General features: G+C 56.5%; 3 protein-coding genes and 1 long non-coding RNA gene across 4 annotated transcripts; 1 reads left to right on the forward strand and 3 right to left on the reverse strand.

Moving 5' to 3' along the window:
• The first annotated feature begins 831 nt into the window (after positions 1-831).
• LOC311425930 lies at positions 832-3,961 on the forward strand. Its single transcript, XR_014686474.1, has 3 exons — positions 832-959; positions 1,087-1,277; positions 3,404-3,961. It is a non-coding gene; the product is annotated as an uncharacterized lncRNA (long non-coding RNA).
• Positions 1,271-4,016, reverse strand: LOC311425927 (maestro heat-like repeat-containing protein family member 7). Its single transcript, XM_084501987.1, has 6 exons — positions 3,819-4,016; positions 3,308-3,463; positions 3,122-3,223; positions 2,810-2,912; positions 2,538-2,597; positions 1,271-1,876 (listed from the first exon to the last, which is right to left on the reverse strand). Exons 1-6 carry the CDS (start codon positions 4,008-4,010, stop codon positions 1,749-1,751), a joined length of 741 nt encoding a protein of 246 aa, XP_084358113.1. The 5' UTR covers positions 4,011-4,016; the 3' UTR covers positions 1,271-1,748.
• Positions 4,017-5,397: 1,381 nt separating this feature from the next.
• Positions 5,398-7,628, reverse strand: LOC311425929 (uncharacterized protein). The gene is made up of 5 exons (XM_084501989.1): positions 7,385-7,628; positions 7,194-7,298; positions 6,801-6,972; positions 5,968-6,074; positions 5,398-5,608 (listed from the first exon to the last, which is right to left on the reverse strand). The coding sequence occupies exons 1-5, from the start codon at positions 7,469-7,471 to the stop codon at positions 5,426-5,428; spliced, it is 654 nt and encodes a 217-aa protein (XP_084358115.1). The 5' UTR covers positions 7,472-7,628; the 3' UTR covers positions 5,398-5,425.
• Positions 7,629-7,702: 74 nt separating this feature from the next.
• On the reverse strand, positions 7,703-9,552 carry LOC311425928 (uncharacterized protein). Its single transcript, XM_084501988.1, has 4 exons — positions 9,209-9,552; positions 8,531-8,601; positions 8,260-8,388; positions 7,703-8,118 (listed from the first exon to the last, which is right to left on the reverse strand). Exons 1-4 carry the CDS (start codon positions 9,513-9,515, stop codon positions 7,927-7,929), a joined length of 699 nt encoding a protein of 232 aa, XP_084358114.1. The 5' UTR covers positions 9,516-9,552; the 3' UTR covers positions 7,703-7,926.
• Positions 9,553-14,992: the final 5,440 nt, after the last annotated feature.

Below are 14,992 nucleotides of genomic sequence, written 5' to 3' on the forward strand. Positions count from 1 at the left end.
GAGGCGCGTGGCTGAGGGTCTCTAACCAAGTGTATGACTGATTCGGGCACGTGGACAGCGCATGTGGTTACGGGGAAAGTATATGTAGCAGAGAAAAATGGCAATAAACGCCTTCTGCTCAAGAGGCACCAGGAGACCATGTCTTTCATCCCTTCAGGTCTGCCGCCTTCCAACTCAGGATATTCTATGATTCCAAGTGTGGAACCCAGCATTTGGCCTTCAATGCCACGCAGCTGGATGCGGCCCGTTGATCCAGCCTGTCCAGATCCCTCTGCACAGCCTTCCTGCCTGCCCTCAAGCGGGTCAACGCTCCTGCCCAGCTTGGTGTCGCCCACGAACTTACAGCACCCAGTGGGGCCCATCCAGCCACTGGCAGCCATTGTGACCTCCCTTGGTGACACCCCAGAGGTCCACCTTATATGACTGCAGCTGTGGCTCGTACCCTCAGTGTCGGTGCACGGCAGTGACAGACAGGGCAGGAGCACAGGGCCTTCGAGGAGTCCCCGAGCATAGCCCACGTCCCACAATGCCGCAACCGCCCGCCCAGAGGAGCCGCCGTTTTCTTTTTGAGAAGTCTCACGCTCCAGAGGCTTCTTCTGAATCTGATGAGGAGGGAGGCATGCCCCCCAGGCAGCCCAGGCTGGCCTGGCAGGAGACCTGGTCTTCTAGGGGCAGCAACCAGCCAGCAGAGGACAGCTTGCTGGCAGAGGACAGAACCGCAGTAGAAGCCATTTGGCTGGCAGAAGACAGCAGCCCGGTAGAGGCCATTTTGCTGGCAGAGGGCAGCAGCCCAGTAGAGGATATTTTGCTGGCAGAGGGCAGCAGCCCAGTAGAGGACAGCAGCCCGGCACAGGACAGCAGCCCGGCAGAGGACAGCAGCCCGGCACAGGACAGCTTAGTGGCTGAGGACAGCAGTTCTACAGAGGACAGCAAGAAGGAGTCGCAGTTGCTGGATCCCAGTGAGTCTTAGGGATGCGGCGGGGAGGGTTGGGGACAGTGATATCTCAGCTTGACTCCAGGACTCCTTTCCTGGTGAAAGCGGCGCTTGGGCTGACGGGGCCGAGCTTCCTCTGTCTGTTCTGACAGAACCCCGGTAGAGGACATTTTGCTGGCAGAGGACAGCAGCCCAGCAGAGGACAGCTTGCTGGCAAAGGGCAGCAGCCCGGTAGAGGACAGCAGCCTGGCAGATGACAGAAGACCGGCAGAGGACAGCTTAGTGGTAGAGGACAGAGGTTTGACAGAGGACAGCAAGAAGGAGTCGCAGTTTCTGGATACCAGTGAGTCGTGAGTCCTCTCTGTACCCCTCCCTGCCACTGTAGGGGTGGACAAAAACACAACCTGAACTCCCACTCCATCCACAACCCGTCCCAGTCCCCTAAAGTCCAGCTTGATAGTCTTCAGGCTTCTATCTTCAATATTATCACTGCCAGCCTGGACTATCAAAAGAGGATAGTAATCAGAGGGGCAAACCAGGTTGGGAAGATTTCTGGCAATGTCCCTGACCCTAGCCCCAGGGAGGCAGCAGACTTCCCTACGGGTAGGGTCAGGCTGACAAATAGGGCCCTCTGTTCCCCTCACAAGGAAGTTGCCTTCTCAGGGGAACAGAGGGAACTTCTCAGGGTCCTCGGTGGCCTCCAAGTTAGCTCAGCGTCATGGCACCGAGTCACTTTGAAGGAGCTGCTGGAATAATGAGACAACAACCTAGTTCTATTAAAATATATATTGCTCTTTTGAGGACTGCTGCGGGGCTAGCAGCACCACAGCAGTGGAAATCTCCGTCCTGACGTTGCGTTATGCCTTGACGTCAGGATCAGGGTGGTTTGAACTGCCAGGGAACGGACCATGGGTTCCGGGTCGCTGTCTGAAGGCTGGAGGGCTGCAAAAGAAAGAAGAGCAGAGATGAAAACCCACTCCTTGCAGAGATCCCCAGGCATCCCCTGCAGACCATGCCAGCCCTACTCGACTCTTCCCCAGGCCAGGAGGAGCAGGAGGGACAAAGGAATCTGTTGAAAGCTGCTGCTCAGCAATGTCCCAAATGCACCCACCAGTCCTTCCCCACCTGCGCACCACAGGTCAAGTGGGGCACCTTCACAGGCTGGTTCCCTCACCACCTGCCTCCATCCCTTGGGAGGATTCACACACTCCAGGAATGTCCTGGACTCTTTCCTCTCGCTATTGTGCTTCCCCATGAGAGCAAGGGCTAGCAATCATGACCCTGCTCCTAGCTGCTTGTAGGCTGTTTCATCTCCCTCTTCGTCCTGGTTGCGTGCTCTACAACAGGCTCCCACCTTCTGTCAGCCTTACTGCCCTTTCCCCCGACTCTTCCTCAGGGACACTCAACCCTTTCAGCGGCACTGCCCAGCTCCAGGCTGGGAGGCCATTCCCTGACACCACAGGCCACCCCGTCTCCTCTCCCTCGTTCCTATGCCTGCATTGCTCCTCCGCCCTCCTCAGCATTTCCCTGGAGCAGGGCAAGGCACGGGGGCCTCTGCCGCTGTCCCCCCAGCCCTAGCACACCCCCCACTGCCCTCACTCACCGCTGAGGATTTCATTCAGCTTCTCCTCGCTCTGGTCCTTGCAGTAGCGCGCAGCAAGACCTAGACACAGAGATCCCATCAGAGCCCCGCTCCCCAGCACGCTCCCAGCAGCGCAGCCCCTGGCCTGGCCAGCCAGGCTGTGCCCCCTCCTGCACCCTGGAGCAAGGGCCCAGTCGGGGGGCTCTGGGGGCAACAGGGCTGTGCCTCACTGCCAGGGCAGTGCCTGGGGCTGCCAAAGGCTGCCCCGAGAGGGACCCAGGGGCTGGGCTCACCAATGAATCTGACGGCCTCAAGTCGCAAGTTGGTCTGAGTGTCCTGCAGGTAGGGCTGGCTCTGCTGCAGGTATTCTTCTACTCTGCCTCTGTCCTGCTGCAGCTGGAGAGAGAGAGAACGCAAGGTCACGGGGCTTGCACAGCCTCTCCAGGGTCTCCTCCAGCATCCTGGGGGCAGGGAGGGCAGAGGGGCCTGCAGAAGAGCCCCCTGGGGCTCTGTGCTGGAAGGAAGGGAGCGAGGATGCGGCTGCAGGCAGCGGGCTCTGGCCGGGCACGTTTGCCCAGCTGGGGCAAACCAAGTTGGGTCCTTACCAAGCACTCCCCGATCCTCCACGTCTGTTCTGTCATGGCCAAGTGCTTGAGCCCTTTCCGTCGCAGAAACTCTGCAGCCACGGCGAGAGCTTCCCCAGAGGCCTGCGGAGCAGCAGAGGTTGGGAATTAGCACCACAGCCTTGGGAAGGAGACCCTCTGTCCCCTGCTCAGCTCTGAGATCTGTACCTTTGCTACCCTCTCACTCTGGTCTTTCATACGAAAGAAGAGTGGGAGAAGGCTCCTTTGCACGCTCGTCTTCATTTCCTTCTTCCTTTGCTGCAGCACAGCCTCCGTCACGGCTTGGAAGAGGCAGATGGAGTGCTCCCGCACCTGGCTGGACTCCTGGCAGCGAGGAGGACAGGAGGAATTTCAGCATTAGCGTGGCTCATGTGAAGGGAGCTCACAGAACTGTGAGATGCTTCAGCGCTGGATCCTTCCCAGAGGAGCTGCTCGGGGCAGCTGCAAGGCCTGGTGCCCGTGAAGGGCAACGCAATCGGTTGCCATCGCAGGCTGCCCGCCAGCCACCCCACTTTCGCCACCAGCAGCACCAGCCATGCCCAAGCAGAGCTCCCCAGCGCCTGGGCTGACGAGGAGACTGGGAAGGCCCTGCCTGAGTGCTGCCCACAGGGCCGGGCTGAAGGGCAGCCCTCGTTACAGGGGGCCCAGCTGCGGGCTCGGGCTCCCGCAGCACACTTACGTGGTCAAAGAGTGGCAGGAGCTTCTCAGCCAGCTGCAGAGCCAGGCCACTGGCCTTGCTCCTCTCCACATGAGCCATCACGTTTCTCAGCACAAGCAGGGCCTTCAGCACATCTGTGTTGGTGTCCTGCAGGGCCTCCACGATGTCTGGCAGCAGGACCTGAAGTTTTCTTGCCTGTGGGAAAGACACCATTTCCCTTCCGTGAACCACTCAGAGACCACCCTGGGCAAAGGGCTCTGGTTCCTGAGCACCAGCCTCCTGCCTTGCTTCCTGGCAGCGGGGAGGGACAGGAGGGCAGAAGAGCAAAGGCCCAGGCTGCCAACATGGCTTTGCTTGACGATGGCCCACTCACCTTCTCAGGGCTCTTTGACACGGTGCAGAGCCCTTTCAGAACAATCAAGCGCATCTCTGGGCTTGGGTGCTTCAGGTAACTCTGGAGGTGCACTGGGTTACCAAACTCCTCCTCAGAAATGTGATTCCGGGCCAGCATCTGCAAGAAAGAGCAGTGAGAGCCTGGCAGGGCCTGCAGGGCTCCCTGCAGCCTCTTCTTCTCCCACCTTTGGGCAGGGATGGGGCAGCGCCAGCTGGCACCAAAGAGGCACCAGGCGCGGGGAGCTACGGGGGCTTGCTGGCCCCAGGGACCATGCGTCCGTACGTCCTGCGGGAGCTGGCAGTTTGGGGGTAGATGGGCACAGGGCTGTGCCTGTGTGCCTGAAGGGACACACGTAGCCCTGCTGGGAGCAAGGTTTCATCTGGGAACTCACAGCCAAGCGACGGATGCAGGTGTCTTCTTTTACTGCAGTGCACCAGTTGCACAGCGGCAAGTCTTCCATCATGATGTTTAAAACCTTCTCCAAGGTCCTCGGCATGGCCAGGATCACCTCCCACATGCCCTGGTCAGTGCTGCAAGCCCAGAATACTCTGTCAGTGAGGCTGCCTCAGCCGCAGGGCCACAAACTGGGCCAGCCCCAGAGGAGCCAGGCTGTCCTGCAGCCCCTGTGACTTGGGGAGCACTGAGGGCCCAGCCTGGGCAAGCAGGAGGGGGCTGAGCTGGTGTTCCCTGGGGGCAGGGGGACTCTGGGCTGCCTTGGACAGCTGGGCTGCTGCAGCCCTGGCTGGCCCAGTAGGGCTGGAACACATTGGTGGGAAGGAGGGCTGTGCTCCCTGGGGATGTCCTGCTCTTTGCCATGGCTCTGGCAAGCAGAGAGTCTCCAGGTGCATCTCCCGACATGGAACAAGCCCTCAAGGATGTCAAGGCCAGGACCTGTAACGTGGCGGAGAGAACTGCAGCAGGTTCTTGACTTCTTCCCTGGACTTCTTGTTGGTCAGCTGGAGAAGCAGGGAGTCCAGGCAGTGCCGCGCCAATGCCGTGTGGATGCTGTCCAGTTTTCTCCTGATGCACTCCATGATCGTTGGCACCTTAGGGGACAAAGTGGGAATGGTGTTGCCAGCAGACTGCAGCCATTTCCACAGCTGCCACTCAAACTTTGGCCCCTTCCATTGCTCTCTGCTGGCTTCAGGTGGCTTCTGGAGCCCAAGAGACCCCGATGTGCGAGGGAGGCAGAGAGGGAGGCAGGGAAGGAGAGAGGAACAAGACCTAAAAGAGCTCAAGGTGAGGGCAATAGCCACAGGCCACTTACATCTGTCAGCCAGTAGTCAGGGTCCTCCAAGGCTGCGTCCAGCACACTGCAGGCCCCCTGCTTGTCATGGATGCTGGAGTCTGGTAAAGCTTCAAGGGCTATGAGGATGATGTCCAGCCTCTCAGCAGGGAAGAGGTATCCTCCAAACCCCTGTGGGAAGAAGGAGGAGCAAAGACATGCCTCACTGAGTGTCCCAAGGGTGCTGCTTAGCTGAGCAGCAAGGGCAGCTCTGGAGAGAAGGCCCTCGGGGGAAGGGGTGAGGATGGGGCATATGGGGCCAGAGTGCTGGCCCTGCAGGTAACCAGGGCTTGCTGGTGGCCAGGAGGGCTGGAGCTGCTGCCGGGACACAGGGGAGCAGCCTTCACATAGCCCCAGCCTGGGGACAAGAGGAACCCTCTCACCAGGGCGAGTGAGGCCGTGCCAGCCCCACCGGTTCTGGACCCCTTTGCTCACACCAGATGCCTGCTGATGCTGCGGACAAGATCCCCGGCAAGGCCAGAGCTCATTACCTTGGCAATTTCACAGGGAGTTGATGTTATAGAAAATGGAAGTGTTGTATCCTCCAAATTCTTGTGTCTCTCTGCATAATTTTCCATGTCCTTTGTCAGTGAGCATGCTAAACAGGGGGAAACAGCGAAGAGTCAGTAGGGAAGAGCATCTTTGCCAACAAGCTTGCCAAATGGTGAAAAGCACTTTCACTAGGAATGGTTGAGGAGGGAGGCTCAGACCCATGGCAAGGAGAGTGATGGGCAGGGACGTAAAGCACAAGGTGAGGGGTGCTGGGAGCAAGAGGGACCTCAGGGATGATGCAGAAGGAGGAGAAGCAATGGCGTTGGGTGCCGCGGGGGTAGCAGCGTGTCACAGACCCCCTTCTGCTCGGGGTCAGGATGTGCAGGAAGCCCCCTGACACCTGCTTGCAAGACGGCAGGGAGCAAACAGTCAGGGAGAATTCTGGAGGGCGTCACCATCCCTGGTGATGCACGGCTGGCTCTGCTGTTCACTCCTCGGGGAAGATGCGGTTTGGGAAGTGCTCATCGATTGATGGCTTAGACTGGGGGAGACCACAAAACAGCGTGGTAGGTGATCTGGGGAGGGTTGGGAAGGACAGCAGCAGAGAACTGCTCCTGGACGTCAGGTGAGCGTCCAGCTTCTGCGGAAAACGATAGCCAGAATGCTGCGGGAAGCTGCTGTGAGGAGCAGAGGAGGTCAGGGAACCTGGCAGAATTCCGTGGGCAGCCTCCACCAAGCAAAAGAATAATCCTTCACAATACTCGGGGAGAACAGGCAGACAAACCAGCAGATGTATGTGTGCACATGGACAGTGCCCACCACACCTTCTTACCTCTTCCTTTTCTGATGATTTTGTATATGTGAGAAAGAGTTTCTAAAGCTGTGAATCTGATGGAATCTTTGTCACTGGTGAAAATGAAGAGGATGCCCAGCAGCTGGCCCAGGATGGGGATGTAGAGCTCTCTGGGATCATCATCGCTATAGTTTTCATAGTCATCTGTGATCTGGGTGAGGAAGGGACGAGAGACAAAGGGCTTAGTGGAGGCAGAGCCGGTCCCTGAGATAGCAGGGCCTGAGGAGGGAAGAGCAGGGGCAAAGGAGGGACGAAGACCCTCGCTTCACAGTGCTGAGGCACTCACGTGCATCCAGGTTTGCCTCGCAGGCACCCCTGAGTGGCAGGATGCTCTGGGATGCAGGAAAGGGTGGAGGGTTCCTTGTGCCTTACCTTGGCCACAAGATAGCAGGGGATGAAAGCACTCAGCCTCTCAATCATCCTCACAGCTCTCTCACGCACAGCTGAGATTTTGTGGCGGGCAAAGTTCAGCAGCACCTGTGAGGAGAGAAGTTGCTGGGTTGACAGTGGTCTGCAAATGTGACCTGAGAGGATTCTTTGGAAATTCTTTGCAAATGCCAAACCTCAAAGATATTCTCCAACTCTGTGCTGAAACTGGCAATGGAACAGCTGCGTACGAAGACCGCCAGCATGTTGTCCATGGCATTCATAGTCTGCAGGGAGGACAGAAGATCATCAAATTACTTCTGTGGCCCTTCTTACCCCTAGGAGCTGGCTCTGAGTCCCTCTGGAGTTCAGGGGTGGCTTTGGGGCTAAAAAGCCGCTGTGTGCAGACCTCCTGCAGCACAAGATCAGGTCGGGGAAGGGGAAGGGGTGAGGCTGGGAAAGCAAATCTGGGCCCCAGCCCTGCACTGGTCTCTGGTTGTGTCAGCACGGGGAAGCAAGGCAGCAGCTCAGCAGGACTGGGGGTGCCGGTACCTCACCCAGCACATACCTCAGCGTAGAGCGCTCTTTCTGCCTCTGGCACATCCGACTCCGGAGGCAGAAAGAAGACGCTCTTGCAGCACACATGCAGGAGTCTCTCCATTTTGCCATGCAGTACTGTTGGTACGGTGTTGCTGAAGGAGAGAGAGAGAGGAGCCTGTTGGACGCAGTGCCTCGAGGCTTATGAAGGAGGACATGGACCTCCCTTGGCCAGGCATCCCTGGGAGGGATGGGCAGCCTCCCTGCCAGCTTCAGGGCCACCAGGGCATTGCCACCAGGGGCTGGGCACGCACCTGAGGACGGTGACAGTCTGCATGGCCTTCTGCCGGAATTCGGTGCGCAAGCTGTCCACGGGCTCCTTTTCCAGCAGCGCCTGCAGAGCACAAGCAGGATGAGACCTTGGAGCCACCGGCACCCAGCAGCAGCAGAGCCAGCGCTGCCCCAGCCCTCGCCTCCCAGGGGACTGGTGCCGGGGGGCCTGTCCCCTTCCCCAACCCGCTGCGCATCCTCTCACCATGATGTTCTCCACCAGCTTATGTTTGCAGTAGAAGGCATGCAAGTTCATCGGCACACCCTTCTCTGTGACAGTTAAGCACAGATCGCAGATTTTGCTGAGGAACAGCATCTTCTGCTCCTCGTCGTCCTGGCAGCCACAAAGACACCAACAGAGCATTAGGGGGACACCCACGGCCAGCAGGACCAAAGCCTTGAGGAGTCTGGGGCTGTGTGGGACCCCTGGAGGGCAGCTCCAGGAGCACAGCTGCGATGCAAGCGGCTGCCATTACCTTTCTTTTCCGTCTGACATACGCCCTGATGAATTTCATGGCCGAGTCTTTGTGCAGATCCCATGCCTTATCTGGAAAGGAGGAAAGCAAAGAGTGCTGCAGAGAGGGGCTGAATGCAGGGGTGAGGAGAGGAAGGGTCCCAGCCCCAGAAGGACGTGGGGAGGCCGCGGGGATGCCCAGAGGCTGCAGCAGCTCCGCTGGGAAGAGAGGCTGAGGGAGCTGGGCTTGTGGAGCCTGGAGAAGGCTGCGGGGGGACCTCGCTGCGGCCTCCCCGTGCCCAAAGGGGCCTCCAGGAAAGCTGGGGGGGAATCTTCATCATGGACTGCAGCGACAGGACAAGGGGTGACGGCTTTAACCTCAAAGAGGGCAGGTTTCTTTTGGACAGGCAGGGATTTCTCTCCTTCACGCCCAGGGCAGTGAGGCCTTGGCGCAGGCTGTGGTGACCCCTCCCTGGCACTGCCCACGGCCAGGCTGGGTGGGCTTTGGGCAGCCTGGGCTGGGGGGAAGCATCGCGATCGCTGAGGTCCCCCCCAGCCCAAAGCGTCCTGGGATTCTGTGGTGCTGCGGAGGAAGCTTGGCCCCGTCAGCCCAAGCGCCACTTTACCCAGGAAAGGAGTCCTGGAGTCAAGCAGGGGTCTCTGTGTCTCCAACCCTCCCCACCGCATCCCTAAGACTCACTGGGATCCAGCAGCAGCTGCGACTCCTTCTTGCTATCCTCTGTAGAACTGCTGTCCTCAGCCACTAAGCTGTCCTGTGCCGGGCTGCTGTCCTGTGCTGGGCTGCTGTCCTGTGCCGGGCTGCTGTCCTCTGCCAGCAAAATGGCCTCTACCGGGCTGCTGTCTTCTGCTGGACTGCTGTCTTCTGCCAGACAAATGGCTTCTACTGTGGTTCTGTCCTCTGCCAGCAAGCTGTCCTCTGCTGGCTGGTTGCTGCCCCTAGAAGACCAGGTCTCCTGCCAGGCCAGCCTGGGCTGCCTGGGGGGCATGCCTCCCTCCTCATCAGATTCAGAAGAAGACTCTGGAGCGGGAGACTTCTCAAAAAGAAAACGGCGGCTCCTCTGGGCGGGCGGTTGCGGCATTGTGGGACTTGGACTGTGCTCAGGGTCTCCTTGAGGCTCCTGTGCTCCTGCCCTGTCCGTCACTGCCGTGCACCGACACTGAGGGTCCGAGCCACGGCTGTGCTGTTATAAGGCACCCTGGGGTGTCAGCAAGTGACGTCACAATGGGTGCCATTGTGACACGCGCCTGGGCTGGATGGGCCCCCCATGAGGGCAGGAAGGCTGTGCAGAGGGATCTGGACAGGCTGGATCAACGGGCCGCATCCAGCTGCGTGGCATTGAAGGCCAAATGCTGGGTTCCACACTTGGAATCATAGAATATCCTGAGTTGGAAGGCGGCAGACCTGAAGGGATGAAAGACATGGTCTCCTGGTGCCTCTTGAGCAGAAGGCGTTTATTGCCATTTTTCTCTGCTACATATACTTTCCCCGTAACCACATGCGCTGTCCACGTGCCCGAATCAGTCATACACTTGGTTAGAGACCCTCAGCCACGCGCCTCAAGCCAGCCAGCAACTGACCACTGCGCAAAGCTCATCTTTAATGCTGTAGCCAAGTTAATTTACCCCCACCTTGTTCAAGATTTTGTTACTAACGCTTATTTAAAAAGGGGGCTTTATGGCTTTGGGACGACTACTTAAAGGATCAGGGGCACAGGTTGTGTTTGTCTCTGTCCTTCCGATAGGGGGGATCGATGCTGACAAGCAGACTCCACGTTAACATGTATCTTCGGGACTGGTGCAACTGGTAGAACTTTGGGCTTGTTGATCATGGGAGGGTCTATGTGACACTGGCCTGCTACCACCAGATGAGATGCGCCTCCCTGTAGTGGGTTTACGTGGCAAGGTTTTGGTAGCACGGGGCCATAGGAGTGGCTTTTGTGAGAAGGATCTGGAAGCTGCCCCATGTTTGCTAAGGGCCCCTCTGCTGACCAGAGCTGAGCCAATAAGTCATGATGTTTTGTGCCTCTGTGAGAGCATATTTAAGACAGGAAAAAAAAAACACTATGCCACACAGCAGCTGGGAGAGTGAGAGGAGTGAGGAACAGCCTTGCAGGCGCCAAGTTCAGTGAAGAAGGAGGGGGAGAGGTGCTCCAGGCGCCGGAGCAGAAGTCCCCTGCGGCCTGTGGTGAGGAGCCTGGTGAAGCAGGTTGTCTCCTTGCAGCCTCATGGAGCACCATGGTGGAGCAGGGTTCCACGCTGCAGCGCGTGGAGGAGACCACGGTGGAGCAGGTGGACCTGCACCGATGGAGGCTGCGGCCCGTGGAAGACCACTGCCGGAGCAGATTCCGGGCCACACCTGTAGCCCATGGAGAGGAGACCACGCAGGAGCAGGTGACCTGGCAGGAGCTGCTGCCCGTGGGGGACCCAGGTTGGAGCAGTTTGCTCCTGAGGGATGGACCCCGTGCTACGGACCCATATCTGGAGCAGTTCTGGAAGAGCTGCTGCCTGTGGGAAGCCCACGTCGGATCAGTTCAGCAAGGACTGCATCCCGTGGGAGGGATCCCACAGCACAAGGGACAAGAATGACCGAGAAGGAGCGGCAGAGAAGAAGCACTGTAGACTGACCATAACCCCCGTTCCTTTGTTCCCCTGCGCTGCTCGGGGGGGAGAAGGTGAAGGAGGGTAGATGGGGGAGAAGGTGCTTTTGGCTTCTCTGCTTTGTTCCTCACTTCTCTAGCTTGTTAGTAATAAGCAATAAATCTTACTATCTCCCTATGCTGAGTCTGTTTTGTCCGTCACGATAATTACTGTGCGATCTCCTCGTCCTTATCTCAACCCTTGAGCCCTTTTCATCGTATTTTTTCCCTGTTCCTCTTTGAGGAGGGGGAGTGAGAGAGCGGTCGTGGTGAAGCTTGGCTGCCCACCCAAGTAAAACCACCACACTCAGAGAGGGGTAAGGATTTTTGCTCAGGAGTTGGCAGGGCTGATAGATAGGGCTTTAAACTAGAGTCGAAGGAGGAAGGGGATAAAACCAGGCACGCCGCTGATGAGCTGAGGGATGGTGCGCTAGAATCAGAGGGACGGTGTGCTAGTGAGGTCCTGCGGTCAGCTCCACAAGGCGCTGCGTGTAGGGAGGCGCATTTGAAGTGCTTCTACACAAACGCAGGCACTATGAGGAACCAAATGGATGAGCTAGAAGTCTTGGCCCAGTCACACAGCTACGACATCATCGGCATAAGCAAAACCAGGGTGGATGAGTCCTGTGGCTGGTGTGTTGCAATAGATGGTTACAGGCCCTTCAGGAGGGACAGGCGGGGTAGGCAAGGTGGCGGGGTGGCGATCTATGTGAAGCATGGGCTGGACTGTGTGGAACTTCACGTGGGCAATGGCAAAGTTGAGAGCTTCTGGGTAAGGATTAAGGGATGAACAAATAAAGGGGATATCGTTGTGGGAGTCTATTACAGACCACCTGGCCAGGACGACAACGCCGATGAATTGTTCTTTGCGGAACTAAGAGATGCCTCGAGATCAACTCCCCTTGTCCTTATGGGGGATTTCTACTTGCCAGACGTCAATTGGGATCACCACACAGCTGACACGAGCAAGTCCAGGAGGTTCATAGAGCACCTAGATGATAACCTCTTGGTGCAGGTGCAAAGGGAGCCAACTAGGAAAGGTGCCCTCCTAGATCTATTGCTGGAGAACAGAGAGGGGCTTGTGGGAGACGTGGCAAGTGGTGGCCATTGGTGGCCAACTGGTGACTACGAAGTGGTAAGGTTTAAAATTCATGGTTACAGAAGGAAAATTGCCACCAAACTTCGGCCCTAGATATGGGGAAAGCAGACTTCAGGCTGCTCAGGGAAGTAGTCAGCAAGGTCCCCTGCAAAACTGCTTTTGAAGGCATCGGCGTCCATCAGTACTGGTCAGTCTTTAAGCACTGCCTCCTAAAAGCACAAGATCAGGCAATTCCAAAATATCGGAAGTCAGGCAGGCGGGGCAGAATGCCGGCCTGGCTGACCAGGGATCTTCTACTGGAGCTTAGGTGAAAAAAGAAAGTGTACGACTGCTGGAAGGAGGGTCAGGCGACGAGGAAGGAATACAGGGATGCTATTAGGGTTTCACAGAATCACAGAATCACAGAATTTCTAGGTTGGAAGAGACCTCAAGATCATCAAGTCCAACCTCTGACCTAACACTAACAAGTCCTCCACTAAACCATATCCCTAAGCTCTACATCTAAACATCTTTTAAAGACCTCCAGAGATGGTGACTCAACCACTTCCCTGGGCAGCCCATTCCAACTCTTTCAGTAAAGAAGTTCTTCCTAACATCCAACCTAAAACTCCCCTGGCGCAACTTAAGCCCATTCCCCCTCATCCTGTCACCAGGCATGTGGGAGCACACACCAACCCCCACCTCGCTACAGCCTTCTTTAAGGTACCTGTTGAGAGTGATAAGGTCATCCCCTGAGCATTCTCTTCTCTAGGCTGAACAAGCCCAGCTCCCTCAGCTGCTCCTTGTTTGTGGGGAGAAAATTGGTGTGGCCAAAGCCCAACTAGAGTTGAAGCTGGCCATGTCTGTGGGAGACAGTAAAAAAGTTTTTTTTTAGATACGTGAACAGAAAAAGGAGAACCAAAGAAAGCATTGATGGGTATCCATCAAAAAAGGAGAACCAAAGAAAACAAGCTACTTGTTGGGGAAGGTCTCCTCACAGAAGAAAATGACATAGGCAAAGCAGACACATTTAATGCCTTCTTCGCCTCCATCTTCAACATTGATGATGGGCTTTGGGACCCAGGGTGCCCTGAGCTGGGACTCCCAACCGCTCCTGAATGTGTGCGGGATTTACTGCTCCACATGGATCCGTGCAACTCCATGGGTCCGGCTTGAATTCATCCCAGGGTGCTTAAAGAGCTGGCTGACGTCATTGCGGGACCTCTCTCAATTATTTCTCAACGATCTTGGGAATCTGGAGAGGTCCCAGTACACTGGAAGCTGGCAAATGTCGTGCCAATTTTCAAGAAGTGTAATAAGAAAGAAGACCCTAGCAATTACAGGCCTGTCAGTCTCACGTCAGTGCCTGGTAAAATTATGGAGAAGATGATCCTTGAAGTTATTGAAGCGCACCTGGAGGACAATGCAGTCATTGGTCCCAGCCACCATGGGTTCATGAGGGGTAGGTGCTGCCTAACAAATTTGATTTCCTTTTATGATAAAGTCACCCATCTAGTTGATCAAGGGAAACCAGCTGATGTGATCTTTTTGGAGTTCAGCAAAGCTTTTGACACGGTTTCCCGTAGGATCCTACTGGACAAAATGCCCAGCATACAACTTAACAAAAACATCGATGGGTGAGCAGCTGGCTGACGGGCAGGGCTCAAAGGGTTGTGGTAAATGGGGCCACATCTGGCTGGTCACTAGTGGGGTCCCTCAAGGCTCCATTTTAGGGCCAGTCCTCTTCAATGCTTTTATAAATGATTTGGATGTAGGACTAGAAGGTGTTTTGAGGAAATTTGCCGACGAAACCAAACTTGGAGGAGTTGTGGACTCGGATGAGGGTGGAAAGGCCTAGAGGGGAAGACATATGAGGAGCGGCTGAGGGCACTGGGCCTGTGCAGCCTGGAGAAGAGGAGGCTGAGGGGGGACCTCATCGCAGTCTACAACTTCCTTGCGAGGCGGAGTGGAGAGGCAGGTGACCTATTCTCCGTAATCACCAGTGATAGGACCCGTGGGAAAGGTGTTAAGCTGAGGCAGGGGAAGTTTTGGCTGGACATCAGGAAGAGGTTCTTCACCAAGAGGGTGGTCACACACTGGAACAGGCTTCCCAGTGAAGTAGTCACTGCACCAAGCCTGTCTGAATTGAAGAAGCGATTGGACTGTGCACTTAGTCACATGGTCTAAACTTTTGGGTAGACCTGTGCGGTGCCAGCAGTTGGACTTGAACGTTATGGGTCCCTTCCAACTCGGGATATTCTACGATTCTACGATTATTTCTTCATTATCTCTAATTCAGGAATGTGTGCAATAGTGCAAAGCCACCTGCAAATTCCTTTCCCACACAAGACCCACAGGGATCATTGAGTCAAACGCCAGGCTCCACACAGAACCGTCCGATATCAGAGAATGTTAGAGCGTTGTGCAAACGCTTGACTTGTCTTGACTTCCTGCAGGCTTGGAGCCATGCCCAATGCCCTGGGCAGCTTGTCCCAGTGCCCAACCACTCTCTCAGTGAAAAACCTTTTCCTAACACCCAGCCTCAGCCTCCCCTGTCCCAGCTCCGTGCCATTCTCTCGGGTCCTGTCACTGTCCCCAGAGAGCAGAGCTCAACACCTGCCTGTGGTGCAATTGCCTGAAGTAACTAGGAAAATAAAACTAACATTCACATTTTAAAGAAAATGCACAGCATTGAAAAGGCTTTCAGGGTAGGGCATAGCTGCATTACCTGAGCGTTCCCTAGGCTTCC

The sequence above is a fragment of the Aythya ferina genome (genome assembly GCF_964211825.1).
Source record: "Aythya ferina genome assembly, chromosome: 35".
Taxonomy (NCBI): domain Eukaryota; kingdom Metazoa; phylum Chordata; class Aves; order Anseriformes; family Anatidae; genus Aythya; species Aythya ferina.